Consider the following 14,991-nt stretch of genomic DNA (forward strand, 5'->3'; position numbering starts at 1 on the left):
TGGGGCTTTCCCTTTTCAGCAAACCCTTTTGTTGTTTTAATTTCTATTTTTATTTATGCAGTACGTGTTAAATAGCTTTTACTGTGCATTTCAGCGTCAACTGTTAGTTGGTCTAGTGGCTCTCTATGCTAGGCGGATCGTGCTAGCTCCTCGGTTTGAATCCCATCATGCGCTGCAGCTTCTTTCATTTTATTTGAGGATTTTTTGTGTAAAAATGAATAGAATGTATGGATCCTTTCTTACAAAAAAAAAACCAGCCTCAGCCACTAACGGTGGCCCTGCCACGTTGGCACGCGTAGGAATACGGTAGGAAGCACCGTATATGAATGAGATGACAAGTTAGATAACCAGAAACACGTATTTTACAAGTTTATGCACTAAACTGAATGTTGCGTGCAAGTTGTGTGACTTCTAGTGTATTTACCTCTTTTGTAATCATCACACGCAACGCCTAATAAACCTAAAAGATGAAGAACTGGACGACATCATGGATCTGCGCAGGCGATTGGAAGGTGATTACCAACAAATCGTCCAGTCGTCGGCGCTTTTTGAAGCCCTAAAGTTTCTATGGGGATTAAAGTATATATGCCAAAATGCAGGAAGCGAGGAACAGTGTGTTCATCTTTCGGATGTTCTGCTTGGGGTACTGGACGAAGGCGGTTCATATGGCACCATGGATTTTTAAAGGGTTGGAGGGTTGGGTGTGATGATCGAAGACTATGAAAAGATAGTGCGCTAGTGCAACGAGCGCTGCTTTGGTGCATCTCACCTTAATAACTAACTAGTGTTTGACTTGACTTTTTCTGTTCATTGTGTGGGTGCATCAAACGTGGGTGCAACCACTACTTTCCTAGGCACAAATGCACAACATTCCAGAACGCTACCGCCATGATGCTGTTGTGGACGATTTAGCATAGGATTGGCAGGGTTAGGGAGGTTCAGATGCCGTCGTACCTTCTATATGAAGGGAACTATGTTCGCGTAAGGGTGAGAGTGCAGGTGAATAAAGGCCTAGCCCGTTTTGTTTCATTGAATATCATTGGCGAAGGAAGAAAAATGCTACTAGTTAAATATGAGAAAGTACCTTTCTTCTGCAAGGTTTGTGGGCTAATGGGTTACATTCATGAAGAATGTGGTGATGGTGTATCGGACGACATACATAAGCAGTATGGATTATGGAACATGGATGCTTGCTCAAAAAGGGTTGTACCATATGCATAGCCAAATGCATCTACTCGGGGTTTCATGTGGGGTAGGGGAAGACGACGTAGGAGGAGGAGGAAGGGGAAGTAACACATCCACTAAGACATCGTCTGAAGATGTTGAGCCAAATAAAAGAGACGAGGTTGGGGACACAACCTCGAATCCTCTAAAACCGTAGGACCGATGGGGGAAGGAGAGAAGGGAGATGCCCTTTTGCCCTTAGCAAATATAAGAATTTGAACATTGGGGTGAGGGTGGGGAAAGAAATAGTAGTGGCGGGGACGGTGCCGATGGGTATCCCGCCTCTGCCGCCGATGTACATATCACCAAGGAAGACAAAACCAAAACAATAAAGGACACAAATAAAAATTGAAGGGCATGTCAGGATTGCTGCAAGCATGGAGTAAAGATGAGTTTGGAAGAGTTCTGAAGGAAATAAGAAGTTGAATGAAGTACTTAATCGACCGAAGGAGGCTCTGGCCGAAGAGAACCTTTGAGAGAAGAATGTGAAGTGCTACATCGCCAGGGAGTGCCACCTGTGTGGGAGCGCTTCCCCGCCGGTGGGGCTGCCTCAGGGGCCGCTGGCGCCCAGCTCTGTCGCCGCGAATCCTGCGCCTCGCCTCCTGGGGGTGGGGGTGTGTCAGCTGCGCCCGCCGGCCAAGTGGACGCCTTTCCTCCCCTGCCACCGTCCCGTGCCCGTACGCGGTCTCCGGCGTCGCTGCCGCCACCACCGCCGGGCCCTCCCCCGGTGGGGGCCGTTCGACTGGTGAGCCCCTGGCGCCCGCGGATGCGGGTGGAGTCTGTTGGCAGTGTGAGTGGACCGGACTTTTCGGTGCCGTTTGCTGGCAGTGGAGTAGACCGGCGGCCTTCCCTGTTGGTTGCGGTTGCTGCTACGGCCGCAGTGGAGGATGATCGATGCTTCCTGGACGACTCTGAGGAACTGCGGGGGATGGAGGCTAGCTTGGCCCTGGCGGTGGTCGTCTCGGTCACCGGCTCGAGGCCGGCTGTGGACTTGGCCGAAGCGTCGGCCACGCTGCACAACGAGTTTGGCATTGACCTGAATGACATGTCCATCCGACCTTTCTTCCTGGAGGATTTTCTGGTGATCTGCAAGCACCCTATCATTCGCCAGCTCAAGGTTGACCGCAGACGCGCCGCTGGACGCGGTTCGGCGGGCAGATTCGAGTTTTCGCTCCGGCCTTGGCTCCGGCAGGGCCAGGCAACAGGTGCCCACCTGCCTATCTTTGTGCCGCTCAGGCTCGTCGGTGTGCCGGCCCATGCGTGGACTAAGAAGACGGCTGAGGTGCTCCTGCGAGGTTGTGGCTTTGTGGAGCAGGTTGCGGAGCGCACGGCTCGACGCTTCGACATGTCGGCGTTCCATGTCTGGCTACGCACAGATGATCCGACGGCGATCCCATCCCAGCGCAGGTTGTTCATCAAGGAACCAGCACGCGGCCGTCACGGCCTCGTCTCCGACACCCCTACAGCGCTCTGCTATCCCATCTCAATTTCTCAGCTGGCGCCACCGGCCCGGCTGGATGCGCCTGGCGATGCGGGTTCGCCGCCGCCGCCTTCGCCGCCCTCGCGGAGCGGTGGCCGGGACGACTCTTCCGCGGGTGGTGATCTTGGCCGTGGCCCGTCGACGCGGCCTGGGGCGGGTCGCCGGTCCGCGAGCGTGGAGTGTGGAGGCTCGGGCGCTTCTTCGGTGGCTTTGGCCCCTCCGGCGAGGGAGGCGGTGCTCCAGGCGGTCGTGGCCGCGCCTTCAGCGGCGTCGCGACCGGCCCCTCTGGACCCCCTCGAGGTGGACCTGCCTGGCGTCGGAGATAAGGAGATAGGACAGAGCAGGGCAGGGCTGACGGTGGATGGTCAGGTGGATCTTTTGACCGGAGGGACCGAGCAGACTGGGTCTTCGTCGTGTTGGAAATATGCCTTAGAGGCAATAATAAAATTGTTATTATTATATTTCTTTGTTCATGATAATTGTTTATTATTCATGCTATAATTGTGTTATCCGGAAATCGTAATACATGTGTGAATACATAGACCACAACACGTCCCTAGTGAGCCTCTAGTTGACTAGCTCGTTGATCAAAAGATAGTCATGATTTCCTGACTATGGACATTGGATGTCATTGATAACGGAATCACATCATTAGGAGAATGATGTGATGGACAAGACCCAATCCTAAGCATAGCTCAAAGATCGTGTAGTTCGTTTGCTATAGCTTTTCTAAATGTCAAGTATCATTTCCTTAGACCATGAGATTGTGCAACTCCCGGATACCGTAGAAGTTCTTTGGGTGTGCCAAACGTCACAACATAACTGGGTGACTATAAAGGTACACTACAGGTATCTCCGAAAGTGTCTGTTGGGTTGGCACGAATCGAGACTTGTATTTGTCACTCCGTATGACGAAGAGGTATCTTTGGGCCCACTCGGTAATGCATCATCATAATGAGCTCAATGTGACCAAGTGGTTGATCACGGGATCATGCATTACGGTACGAGTAAAGTGAATTGCCGGTAACGAGATTGAACGATGTATTGGGATACTGATGATCGAGTCTCGGGCAAGTAACGTACCGATTGACAAAGGGAATTGTATACGGGATTGATTGAATCCTCGACATCGTGGTTCATCCGATGAGATCATCGAGGAGCATGTGGGAGCCAACATGGGTATCCAGATCCCGCTGTTGGTTATTGACCGGAGAGTCGTCTCGGTCATGTCTGCGTGTCTCCCGAACCCGTAGGGTCTACACACTTAAGGTTCGGTGACGCTAAGGTTGTTGAGATATTAGCATACGGTAACCCGAAAGTTGTTCGGAGTCCCGGATGAGATCCCGGACATCACGAGGAGTTTCAAAATGGTCCGGAGGTGAAGATTTATATATAGGAAGTCAAGTTTCGGCCATCGGGAAAGTTTCGGGGGTAATCGGTATTGTACTGGGACCACCGGAAGGGTCCCGGGGGTCCACCGGGTGGGGCCACCTATCCCGGAGGGCCCCATGGGTTGAAGTTGGAGGGGAACCAGCCCCTAGTGGGCTGGTGCGCCCCCCTTGGGCCTCCCCTGCGCCTAGGGTTGGGAAACCCTAGGGGTGGGGGCGCCCCCCACTTGGCTTGGGGGGGGGGGGAAGCCACCCCTTGGCCGCCGCCCCCTTGGAGATCCATCTCCCTAGGGCCGGCTCCCCCCCAAGGCCCCTATATAAAGAGGGGGGAGGGAGAGCAGCCGCACCCTAGCCCCTGGCGCCTCCCTCTCCCTCCCGTGACACTCCTCCCTCTCCCTGAGCTTGGCGAAGCCCTGCCGAGATCACCGTTGCTTCCACCACCACGCCGTCGTGCTGCTGGATCTTCATCAACCTCTCCTTCCCCCTTGCTGGATCAAGTTGGAGGAGACGTCTTCCCAACCGTACGTGTGTTGAACGCGGAGGTGCCGTCCGTTCGGCGCTAGGTCATCGGTGATTTGGATCACGATGAGTACGACTCCATCAACCCCGTTCTCTTGAACGCTTCCACGCGCGATCTACAAGGGTATGTAGATGCACTACTCTCTCCCTCGTTGCTAGATGACTCCATATATTGATCTTGGTGATGCGTAGAAAATTTTAAAATTCTGCTACGTTCACCAACACGTCGGTCGCCCAGATGATGGACAGTCAGCCTCTAGAGAGTTCTGCCTCGTGTGTTGGCTTGATTGGCCAATAATCGAGGTCGTGCACTGGGGCCCGGGAGTCAGCGTTGCCACCATCTGTGGGCATGGTAACCGTGGGTATGGGGCGGACTCGGGATTCGGGCGGCCCTGCTGCCTTGGCTGTGTGTGGTGGCCCACCTCCCTTGTTGGTCGGGTCCATGGCTCTGCCCCTGCCTGGCGCATGCGACAGCGCCCACCTGCTGTCCCCAAGTCGCGACATCTCGGCCTCGTTGCTTGAACCACTGGCTAATGACGACCAATTGGATGGGAAGCTCTGCACACCCACCGCGCCAATCCGTGGCAGGCAGGATCAGGCCTGGGAGCTGGTGCAGCTCAGCCCCTCGGCACAGCAGCAGGGACCTGCCAGCTGCCAGGCCCGTAGTGGAGACGAGCCATGCACGCCATGCACCCGCATGCACCCGTTGGTTGCGCTACGTGAAGAGCTCGTGATTGCCCCTTCCCCAATTCTTGCTAGGCCACTTGCCAGAGAACCACCAGCGGCCAAAATGCCTCCCAGGCAGAGGAGACAACCGGTCTCAAACCCCAGGAGGAGTGTGAGGATCGCGCGTGGAGCTGGACAGGGCTCGCATGCCTCTAAGCAGCAAGGGGTGCTTATTCGGAAGCTTTGCTTGGCTAATGAAGGGGACCAAATCTCAGACGACGCGCTGCACGCATATGCTCAGCTGTTCCAGCAGCCACTAAACGACGGGCATATCAAGGCCATCCTAACCCTTTTTGGTTGGGAGCCTTCGGTCCTGCCTTTGCTCAAGCATGATGAGGCGGTGGATGGCGCACGCTAGTGCCCAGTCCGTGGCAGCTCGGTAGGCCTTTGAAATGAACGCACAACCGTCCAAGATCCTCGTGTGGAACGTTCGCGGCTTGAACAACCCAGCTCGTAGGTGTGCCGTTGGGCAGGTGGTGGCCGCGGCAAACCCCGCAGTGGTTTGCTTCCAGGAGACTAAATTAGAAGTTGTAACTCTTGACATCGTGAGGCACTGCCTCGGAAATAAATTCGAGCACTTTTTCTACCTTCCGGCTATCGGTACGAGGGGCGGGATACTTCTATCTTGGGACGCGTCGATCGTGGCGGTCTCAAACTCGCACTACACCAGCAACACCTTGACTGCATTAGTTCGGCCTTGAGAAGGCCAAGAGTGGTGGCTCACAGGCGTCTATGGTCCGCAGCGGGATCTTGAGAAGATCGAATTCATGCAAGAGCTAATCGACATTCGGGACTTGCACGCGGGACCCTGGGTGGTCGTGGGCGACTTCAATTTGCTAGTAAACCCCGAGGATAAGAACAACGAGTTGATCAACAGGCGGATGACGTCCCGGTTCCGTAGGCGGCTTAACTTGCTCGAGCTCAAGGAGCTCTATCTGAATGGTAGAAGGTATATGTGGTCAAATGAACGAGATCGGGCAACCATGGAGAAGATTGACCATGTTTTTTGCACCAACTCTTGGGAAGACATGTACCCTAACAACATCCTTACGGCGCTGAGCACGGCAGTTTCCGATCATTGCCCCATGTTGCTGAACCTTGATGCGGAGTTGAGCATGGGACGGAGATTCAAGTTCGAGTCTTTTTGGACGAAGGCAGACGGATTCTTTGACACGGTCAGGGACGCTTGGGCGTCGATCCCACAGGGTGGAAACCCGTACGTTGTGCTCGATCAAAAACTTAGAGCCACGGCCAAGGCTCTAAAGAAGTGGAGTGACCGGTGGGTGGGCAACGTCAAGATGCAGATTGCAATAGCCCTAGAAGTAATTTTTCGCCTAGACACGGCCATGGATGCAAGGGAGCTTTCTTCTCCGGAGCGGGAGTTGCACAAAATTCTAAAAAGGAAGCTGCTTGGGCTATCCTCCCTTGAGCGCACAATTGCACGGCTGCGTTCCCGTCTCCTCTTTCTTCGTGAGGGGGACGCGAACACCAAGTTTTTTCATAGCCACGCCCGTCACCGCCAACGGCGCAACTTGATCACCGCTCTCAAGGAAGGGAAGGCTGTGGCCTCGGGCCAGGATGAGCTTTCCTGCTTGGTGGATGGCTTCTACGACCGCTTGTTGGGGGCGGCACCACTACGGGCGCAGACTCTTAACCTGGAAGCCCTGAACCTGCCGCGTAGAGACATGGCACACCTCGAGGTGCCTTTTACTGTGGATGAGATTGAGCAGGTAGTCAAGTCCATGCCCATGGACAAGGCGCCGGGACCGGACGGCTTCACTGGAAGATTCTATGCATCTTGCTGGCCCATAATCAAGGATGACATCATGCACGCCATGGACCTCTTCCACCAAGGTGACATGCACGGGCTGCCGGCGATCAACAAAGCTATTGTTACTCTCCTCCCCAAGATCGATGGGGCGGAGGACATCAAGGACTACCGGCCGGTCAGCCTCATGCATGGGGCTGTGAAGATTTTTGACAAAGCAATGGCAGTTAGGTTGTCGCTAGAGCTGCCTGAGTTGGTGGGCATCCACCAGAGTGCCTTCATCAAAGGTCGGTCCATCCACGACAATTTCATGTTGGTCCAATGCATGGCGCGTCGATTGCATGCCCTCCGGGAACCCACGATGATGCTCAAGCTGGATATCACGAAAGCATTCGACACGGTTCAATGGCCTTTTCTTTTCAAGGTGCTGCGGGCAATGGGCTTTGGTGCGAGGTGGATTGAGTGGGTGTGTGGACTTTTGGCCACCTCTTCGACACGGATCATGGTAAACGGACACCCCGGCAGGCCAATCTTCAATGCCAGGGGCATGCGACAGGGCGCGCCCCTCTCGCCACTGCACAAGATGTTCCAGATGGCCGCATCTCGTGCCATCCTGTCTCCGCTGGCCCGGATTGGGCTACAACAGCGACTCTTGCTGTTTGCTGACGATGTGATGCTCTTTGTCAAACCGAAAGATGCTGACATGCGGGCAAGTGCTATGATCCTTCACAGCTTTGGAGAGGCTTCAGGCCTTATGGTGAACCTCTCCAAAAGCATGGCATTGCCCATCCGATGCACTACAACTGACATGGAACGAGTGGAGCAAATCCTGGGATGCCCGACGGGTGTATATCCTTGCAAATACCTCGGCCTACCGCTTACAATCCGGAAACAAACGTCGGCTCAGCTGATGGGGCTCGTGGATTGCCTTGCGCGCAAACTGCCAACTTGGAGGGCCACCTCCATGCCGAAGAGTGGCCGCCTTCTGCTGAGCAAATCGGTCCCCTGTGCAACTCTGATCCACGCAATGATGGCGCTTGACATTCCTCAGAAGGTGCTCAAAGCCATGAGAAGAATTTGCAGGGGCTTCCTCTGGTGCGCCCGCGCGAGCGCCAATGGTGGGCACTGCAGAGTTGCCTGGGAGGCCGTTTGCGCGCCCAAGTGGGCGGGCGGCTTGGGCCTTCCCAACGTCCGGTGGCTGAACATAGCTATTCAAGCCCGACGGCTCTGGCTCCAGCACACAGATCAGTCCAGACCATGGGCTGAATTCCAAATTACAGTTCCTGTGGAATCGCGGCAACTCTTCAGGGCAGCCACAAAAACTATGCTGGGCGATGGCAAGTGTGCCCGCTTCTGGGAAGATCGGTGGCTCGGCGGCTTTACGGTCCAAGACCTTGCCCCATCCATATATGCAATTGTCGCTCCCAGTGCGCGGGGTTCTCGGACGGTCCATCGGGCGGTTTATACGGGGGACTGGGCTTTAGACATCGGCCCCGACCTCTCCAGCGAGCAGTTGAATGAATACATGAGCCTTTGGGACCGGGTAAGTAACATGGCGCTTAGACCGGCAGAACCGGACCGCATGACCTGGAGTTGGGAGGCCAATGGGGACTACTCCACTAAATCTGCTTACGAGGCCCGGTTTGTGGGGTGGGAAGTAGAGCCGATGGCAGAATTTACGTGGAAATCAAAGGCCCCACTCCATTGCCGTTTCTTTCTCTGGCTGGCGATGCACAACAGGTGCTGGACCTCAGACAGACTCGCGAGGCGAGGCTTGGACCACCAAGAGGCGTGCCCCTTCTGTGACCAGCACGAAGAGACCATCGATCATCTCCTTTTGGGTTGTGTCTTTGTGAGGGATGTTTGGCATGTCCTTTGTGGAGCTCTCGGTAGGCCAAAGTGGACGCCAAGCCCGGACTCGAGGCTGCGGGACTGGGGCGCCATCACAGCTACTCTTGGGCCAGCGATGAAGGACACACACGCATTGCTGCTGCTAGTGTTGTGGGAAATCTGGAAGCACCAAAACGCGATCGTCTTCGATGGCGCATCCCTCCCCTTGAAGACGCTCGTGAGTAGAATTGACACCGAAGGACGCACATGGAAGCAAGCTGGCATCTTCAAAGGCAGCGTAGAACCTCTTCTGGAAGGTTTAGTTAGGTGGGCTGAGGGAAGAAGTTAGGCTTTGGTAGTACACGGCTAAGCCGGCGGTGTTGGTCCGCATGTAACATTGCAACATGTGAATGCCAACGTGGACGGGCTCTTGTCATCACCCTCTTCCTTTAATATATAGTACGCACACTCGTGCGTATTCGAGAAAAAAAAGAAGAATGTGAAGTGCAAGATAAACTGGCCAAGCTGTACCACAGGGAGGAAATAATGTGGCGTCGGTGATCCAGAGTACAATGGCTCAAGGAGGGGGACCGGAACACAAAGTTCTTCCAAAAGAAGGCAACATTAAGGAAGAAAAAGAATCAGATTAGTAAACATTGTAAACTGGACGGGACATTCATGGAGGACACGGCCGATAACAAACACGGTCTGAACGTGAGGCCCCGACGACCTCCCTACTAACCGACAGCCACATGCCATCGCGAGGGGGAGGAGTTGCCACAGAAGGCAATCCGAGCTCCGAAGGAAGAACGGTCATGAGTTATTCTCAAATTCAAAGTTCCTGACCGTATCTGTTGGTTTCCACCTGAGGTGGCAACATATTGTTGTTGCGGTGGCGCCCGATGGACGGTAAGGTGGCAACATTTTAAAGTAGGTTTCCCCGCTTTATAAATAAAGCAACCATCATATGAAAGACCGTCAGAGGCGACAACCACCACAGGAAAGTGGCAATGTCGACCGACAGAGACGACGGGAAAACCCCCTGAAAATTTCACAAGTCTAGATAGAGTTTTATTTACACGAACATCCCCCGGGAGTTTGTTTGATCGCTGCCACTTCTTTACCTCAACACACAGCCTCTTATTTATTACAGGGGAAAAACGACTATTACTTTGTTCCACTGCTACTTACTACTTACTACTAATGCTGCCTGCGCGCGCCTTCACTTTCAGTCTCAACCATTCAAGCTTCAAACGCCTCCCGTCCCCAGATCGCTTCTTCAGTCCCGGCCTCGAGACAACGACGACGATCAATGCAGCACAGAGGTTGTCGCAGAACCCGTCGCGCCGACCCGGCGGCGCTCTACACGACGGTGCCGTCCTTGATGGTCGCGTTCTTCTGGATCACCACGATCCCGGACCTGATGTAGTACCCTTCCTCCGGCCTGTCGGCTTCTTGCACTCCCTGTCAGAAATGGCACAAAGCAGCATGGTTTCAGAGACAAGTGTTGTTTTCTTCAGAATTTTGGGACCAAGTTTAAACTCTGAAGGAGGTTATCTTACCTCCTTGTTTGAGATGACCACGTCCCTTCCTATCCTCGCATTCATGTCGATGATGCAGTTGCTGCAATGTATCCACGCAAAAAAGTGTTAGAGATAATGTCTCACTTGCGCCGAACGATACGTGTTGTTTTGAGGTACAGATCAGTCTCTCTCACCTGATCTTTGTGTTCTCCCCGACGCCGATGGGGACCTTGCCCTCCGACATCAGCCTCGAGATCTCGTCCTCGGTCTCGTACGAGTCCGCGCCCATCATCATCGCGTTCTGCAAACAAACACCATTCAGAAGAATGACAGCGTTCAGACACATGATGAGTTTTACAGTTGGCATGCACCACATGCATTAATTTGGTGCGAAAAAACATACCTTGAGCTCGCTTCCGGAGTTTAGGCGTGAACGAACGCCGATGATGGAGTGCTCGATTTTGCATTCACGCAAGAAGCAGCCGTGCGAAATGATCGCTTCTTTGATCTGCACACAGAAGAATCCATATCAGATGCTTACTACCAAGGCTTGTATGGAATAGTCTGAATAGCAGGTCCATTCTAACACGTACCCTGCACTTGTCTGACTTTGTTGGTGGTAAGTACCGAGGCGAAGTGAAGAAGGGAGTTTTTGGATCATAAAATTCAAACTTTGGAGGCTGCAAAATAAAAAATGTGTGAGAAGATTGAAATTATGTTACTTGAAGTCTCTCAGTGCAACTTTATCATTTATCAGATGATTTAAGCCTAACTACTTCTGCAATAACATCAAGTCAACTTGGAAGAAACAAAACTAGAATGTCACCTGCTCGCAGAGGGCCATGTTCGCATCGAAGAAGGATCTGATTGTTCCAATGTCCTCCCAGTAGTCAGTGAAGACATATGCCTGACAAACATAGTGTCAAATGAACGGTCGTGCAATGCAGAGGAAATCGTTTTTACAGACTGCATTTCATGCAGGTGCTACCTCCCCAGCAGAAACAATGAATAAAGTTCACATGGTAATTTTACCTGCACATTGTGATCATGCAGAGCTCTCGGGAGGATTTCAGACCCAAAGTCATGTAGTTCTGCGTATCTTGACCTGAGAATGCCAACATTAGAATTCAGTCTGACAGGAGAACCGCATCGTCACAAGAGCAGGTTCTTACTTTAGAAGGTTCAGCAGAACATCTCTTTTGAAGACATAAACTCCCATCGACGCAATATATGGATATTTAGCAGGGTCGTCTATGGCGAAATTGAGAAAACTGGTATCCACTTTCTGCAATGATCAATGGGTTAAATTTCAGAAACTAGACCTCATTCAAGATGTAGAGATATATCTGAATCAGTGAGCTAAGGTGAGCGCTAACCATCGCTTCCAGATCGGCACCCTTTGGCTTCTCAGAAAATTGGACCACACGGCCTGAACTGTCGAACTTCACTAGCCCGTACTCAGATGCCCGGCTTCCAAAACAAAGAAAAGCAAATCAGGATGCAGTGCAACTTCACCAAAAGGAAGATACAACTCATAAATAAGGATCTGGGATGTACAAGAATAGTTAATACCTCTCTCCAACAGGGGCACATGATAAAGTAATGTCAGCATTGTCATCCACATGTTTCTGTAAAGGATGTATGAATAAGCTTTGTCAGCCAGTTCAAAACAGAACATACACTAGAGCTGGTTAAAGAGAACATCACAAACCTGCACAAGCTCCATGTAATCCATGCGATAAAGCTGATCGCCCGACAAGATCAAAATGTGCTCTATGGATTTATTCTTATAATAGTCCTGGAGAGGTAGACAGAATACAATAAGCATTACTTTAACAGATCCAGATGTACAAGTATGATGTGCAAGGTGGGCCATGTGCTCCTAGACACTCTTCTCACCTCAAGCACCCAGATAAATTTTCTGACGGCGTCCGCTGTTCCGCGGAACCATCCAGCAGCCTCCCCAGGCATTTGCGTCGCGGCCAATACCTATTTGTTGCAAAAAGGTGTATCAGTCAACGTGTGCTGTAGTCAGCTAAAAGCCCAAGACATCGAGATGAAGATCATAAAAAAAGTTGAGTACAACAAACTAATAAGCTGAGGTCAACTACCTCAACAGATCCATCAGTGAAATTGATTCCCCCGCCGAGGTAGGTGCGATGAATGTGACGATTAAGAGAGGCCGAGTTGAACTGGGTCATGACGAATATCTTGTTGATGCCACTGTTGAAGCAGTTGCTCATGGGAATGTCGATGAGCCTGTAACATCCTCCAATAGGAACCTGAGCAATGCAACAAAGGGAAAGGAACAAGATTCAGGCTGGCGATCCGAAGATGACTGGACGAGCTACATGGATGGTCACTGATAGCCTTGAGGTTGACATCATGTCGGTTAAAGTGGGGGGCATCATCGGGTCCGGCTACAGAAACCACTGCTGCTAATAATGATTTAAACACAACACAATGCAGAAACCTTGCTACTGAATAATGAGCTGTACTTCAACTGGTCCTATCCAAATCAGCTGCCATGTGCAGATAGATAACAAGTGAAATTTAAATGAAGCTTTCTCATTCCTATCTATCTAAAACTGCGAATCATCTACGATACAACATATCTGTAAGTAACACAGATTTTTTAAAATTCATTTCTGCAACTGAGATGTACTGTGTCAAACTATCAACCTGTAATAGAAAAGGAGCAAGACAGTTAAAAACATAGAACTGCATGATGAAATGTGTCATCTTACAGCAGGTGTGGCCCTTGTGCTTGTGAGTGGGAAGAGCTGAGTCCCGGTGCCACCGCCGAGTATGACGGCCGCGACCTCGTTCGGATCAGCGTAATTCCTCCTGAAGGACGTCCGGAGAACCTGCAGGTGTTTTTTTTTTTGCATCAAAAAGTTAGAGATGCTAACATAACAGTGCAATTCGATCATCATCTGGTTGGGATGGACAGGGAACTCACAAGGGTGTCTGCTGGGCTGGCGTCGGAGGTGAACACGCACTGCGCGCCCGTGGCGGCGGGGCCCCTGCCGCCGTTGCACATCCTCCTGGAGGCCCTCTCATGCCTGATGCTGCTGCTGTCCCCGACCTTGAGGCGCTCGCAGGCTGAGCCCTCTCTCCTGACGGGGGAGACGCACGCCTTGCCCTCCAGGGGCAGCACGCTGCTGAACTGCATCGATGACATTCGCAGTCCACCTGCAACTGCAACAAGATGAGAAGTTCAGAATCATCAGCAACCATGGAATCTTCAGAATCCGTTAACTGCACATGGCTTTGCCCAAATCACTGATGAAATTACAGTTCGAGCAAAAAGAGCACGGGCTTTTTTCCCTCTCTCACGGCCGGGTCACGGCCCTCTGTAAAGCTCAGTAGCGTACAACAATGTTCATGGGAAAAAGGACTAGTGGAAGAGTGGGAAAGGTGTCAAGGACTTTGTGACTTTTCAGGACAGGGTCACGTGAATCAGGAGATGATCCGCTGATCCTGTGGCTGGCGTTCTTCCTTTGCTGTTTCCCCTTCTGAACTCAAAGGGAAGCAAGGCAGAATATCCAGATGAACTTTGCAAGTGGAAACGGAGACTTGCACGAGGATTTCACTGCACATGTGAACTTGTTGTGGACACGAGGAAAGATGCACATGTGAGCAGTGCTATTTTCAAGGCAGCGGCGATGATGGAACCGAGCTGGTCAGAGCCTAGAAGCCGCAATATTTGAAGAAATTTAAGCAGGGCGCGCAGGATCCTAGGAGGACTCGATTTTCCTGTCGTCGGGAACGCAAAACAAATGCTCCTGCAATCACCACTAGGCACAGGTAGAGATCGAGGAAAGGGAAGGAGGACTCGCCCCAATCACCGGCGAGCCCCCTCCCTTTTGCAGCGAGCGGCGACGAATGAAATGACTGAAGTGGTGATGTTCAGTCGTTGGCAACAGTTAATTCAGACAGGAGGGAAATAAATGAAGATGGTGGTACTGCTGCTCCCGTTGATGAGAAAACGAGGGGCCGTGATCCTGGAATTAAGCCGGCAACAAGATCCGCCCTCCTTCCTCCTCGCCGGCGGCTGGCCCACCAACCACGCCGCCGGCGCCGCGCGCGCGGTGTCGCTCACTCACTCACCTCACGGGCGCCCCCACCTGCACGCGCCGCTGCCCCGCCGATGGATCCACCGCCGCTCGGGCCGCCCCTCCCGTGCCCCGCCGGCGTCGGCACGGGGCGGCATTAATGCGCCGGCCGGGAGGAACAGGCAGCGCCCGCCCGCCACCTTTGCGCCATTCCGCGCCCAACACATGACCGGAACGCAAATTAATGAATCGGCAAGGGGGGAGGGAGCGACGGAAATGTGTTACCTGCGGTGCGGCTGCCGGGGAGGGACGGACGGACGGCGGGGTAACGGATCGACGGGCGACCGGGCAAGCGACGGATCAATCAAATGCAGGGAAGAAGAGGCCGGGGGTGGCCCCGCTGATGTGGTGGTGGCGAGGGGGAGAGAGGAGAGACGGTGGAGCCGTTGAGTTCGGGGGCTGTGGTGATGTGGAG

General features: G+C 52.8%; 1 protein-coding gene across 2 annotated transcripts; it reads right to left on the reverse strand.

Moving 5' to 3' along the window:
* Nucleotides 1-9,962: 9,962 nt before the first annotated feature.
* On the reverse strand, nt 9,963-14,982 carry LOC125530814 (glucose-1-phosphate adenylyltransferase large subunit, chloroplastic/amyloplastic). Of its 2 annotated transcripts, none has more exons than XM_048695226.1 (16): nt 14,802-14,982; nt 13,421-13,659; nt 13,206-13,325; nt 12,570-12,740; nt 12,358-12,447; nt 12,170-12,256; nt 12,031-12,086; nt 11,835-11,928; nt 11,631-11,743; nt 11,491-11,563; nt 11,285-11,365; nt 11,052-11,138; nt 10,862-10,966; nt 10,653-10,759; nt 10,498-10,558; nt 9,963-10,399 (listed from the first exon to the last, which is right to left on the reverse strand). In XM_048695226.1, the coding sequence occupies exons 2-16, from the start codon at nt 13,640-13,642 to the stop codon at nt 10,298-10,300; spliced, it is 1,569 nt and encodes a 522-aa protein (XP_048551183.1). In that variant the 5' UTR covers nt 13,643-13,659; nt 14,802-14,982; the 3' UTR covers nt 9,963-10,297. The 2 variants fall into 2 exon arrangements, with proteins under 2 accessions (XP_048551183.1, XP_048551190.1); XM_048695233.1 differs by lacking the exon at nt 14,802-14,982 and adding an exon at nt 14,572-14,697.
* Between the last annotated feature and the right edge of the window lie 9 nt (nt 14,983-14,991).

The sequence above is a fragment of the Triticum urartu genome, chromosome 1, assembly GCF_003073215.2.
Source record: "Triticum urartu cultivar G1812 chromosome 1, Tu2.1, whole genome shotgun sequence".
Lineage (NCBI taxonomy): Eukaryota > Viridiplantae > Streptophyta > Magnoliopsida > Poales > Poaceae > Triticum > Triticum urartu.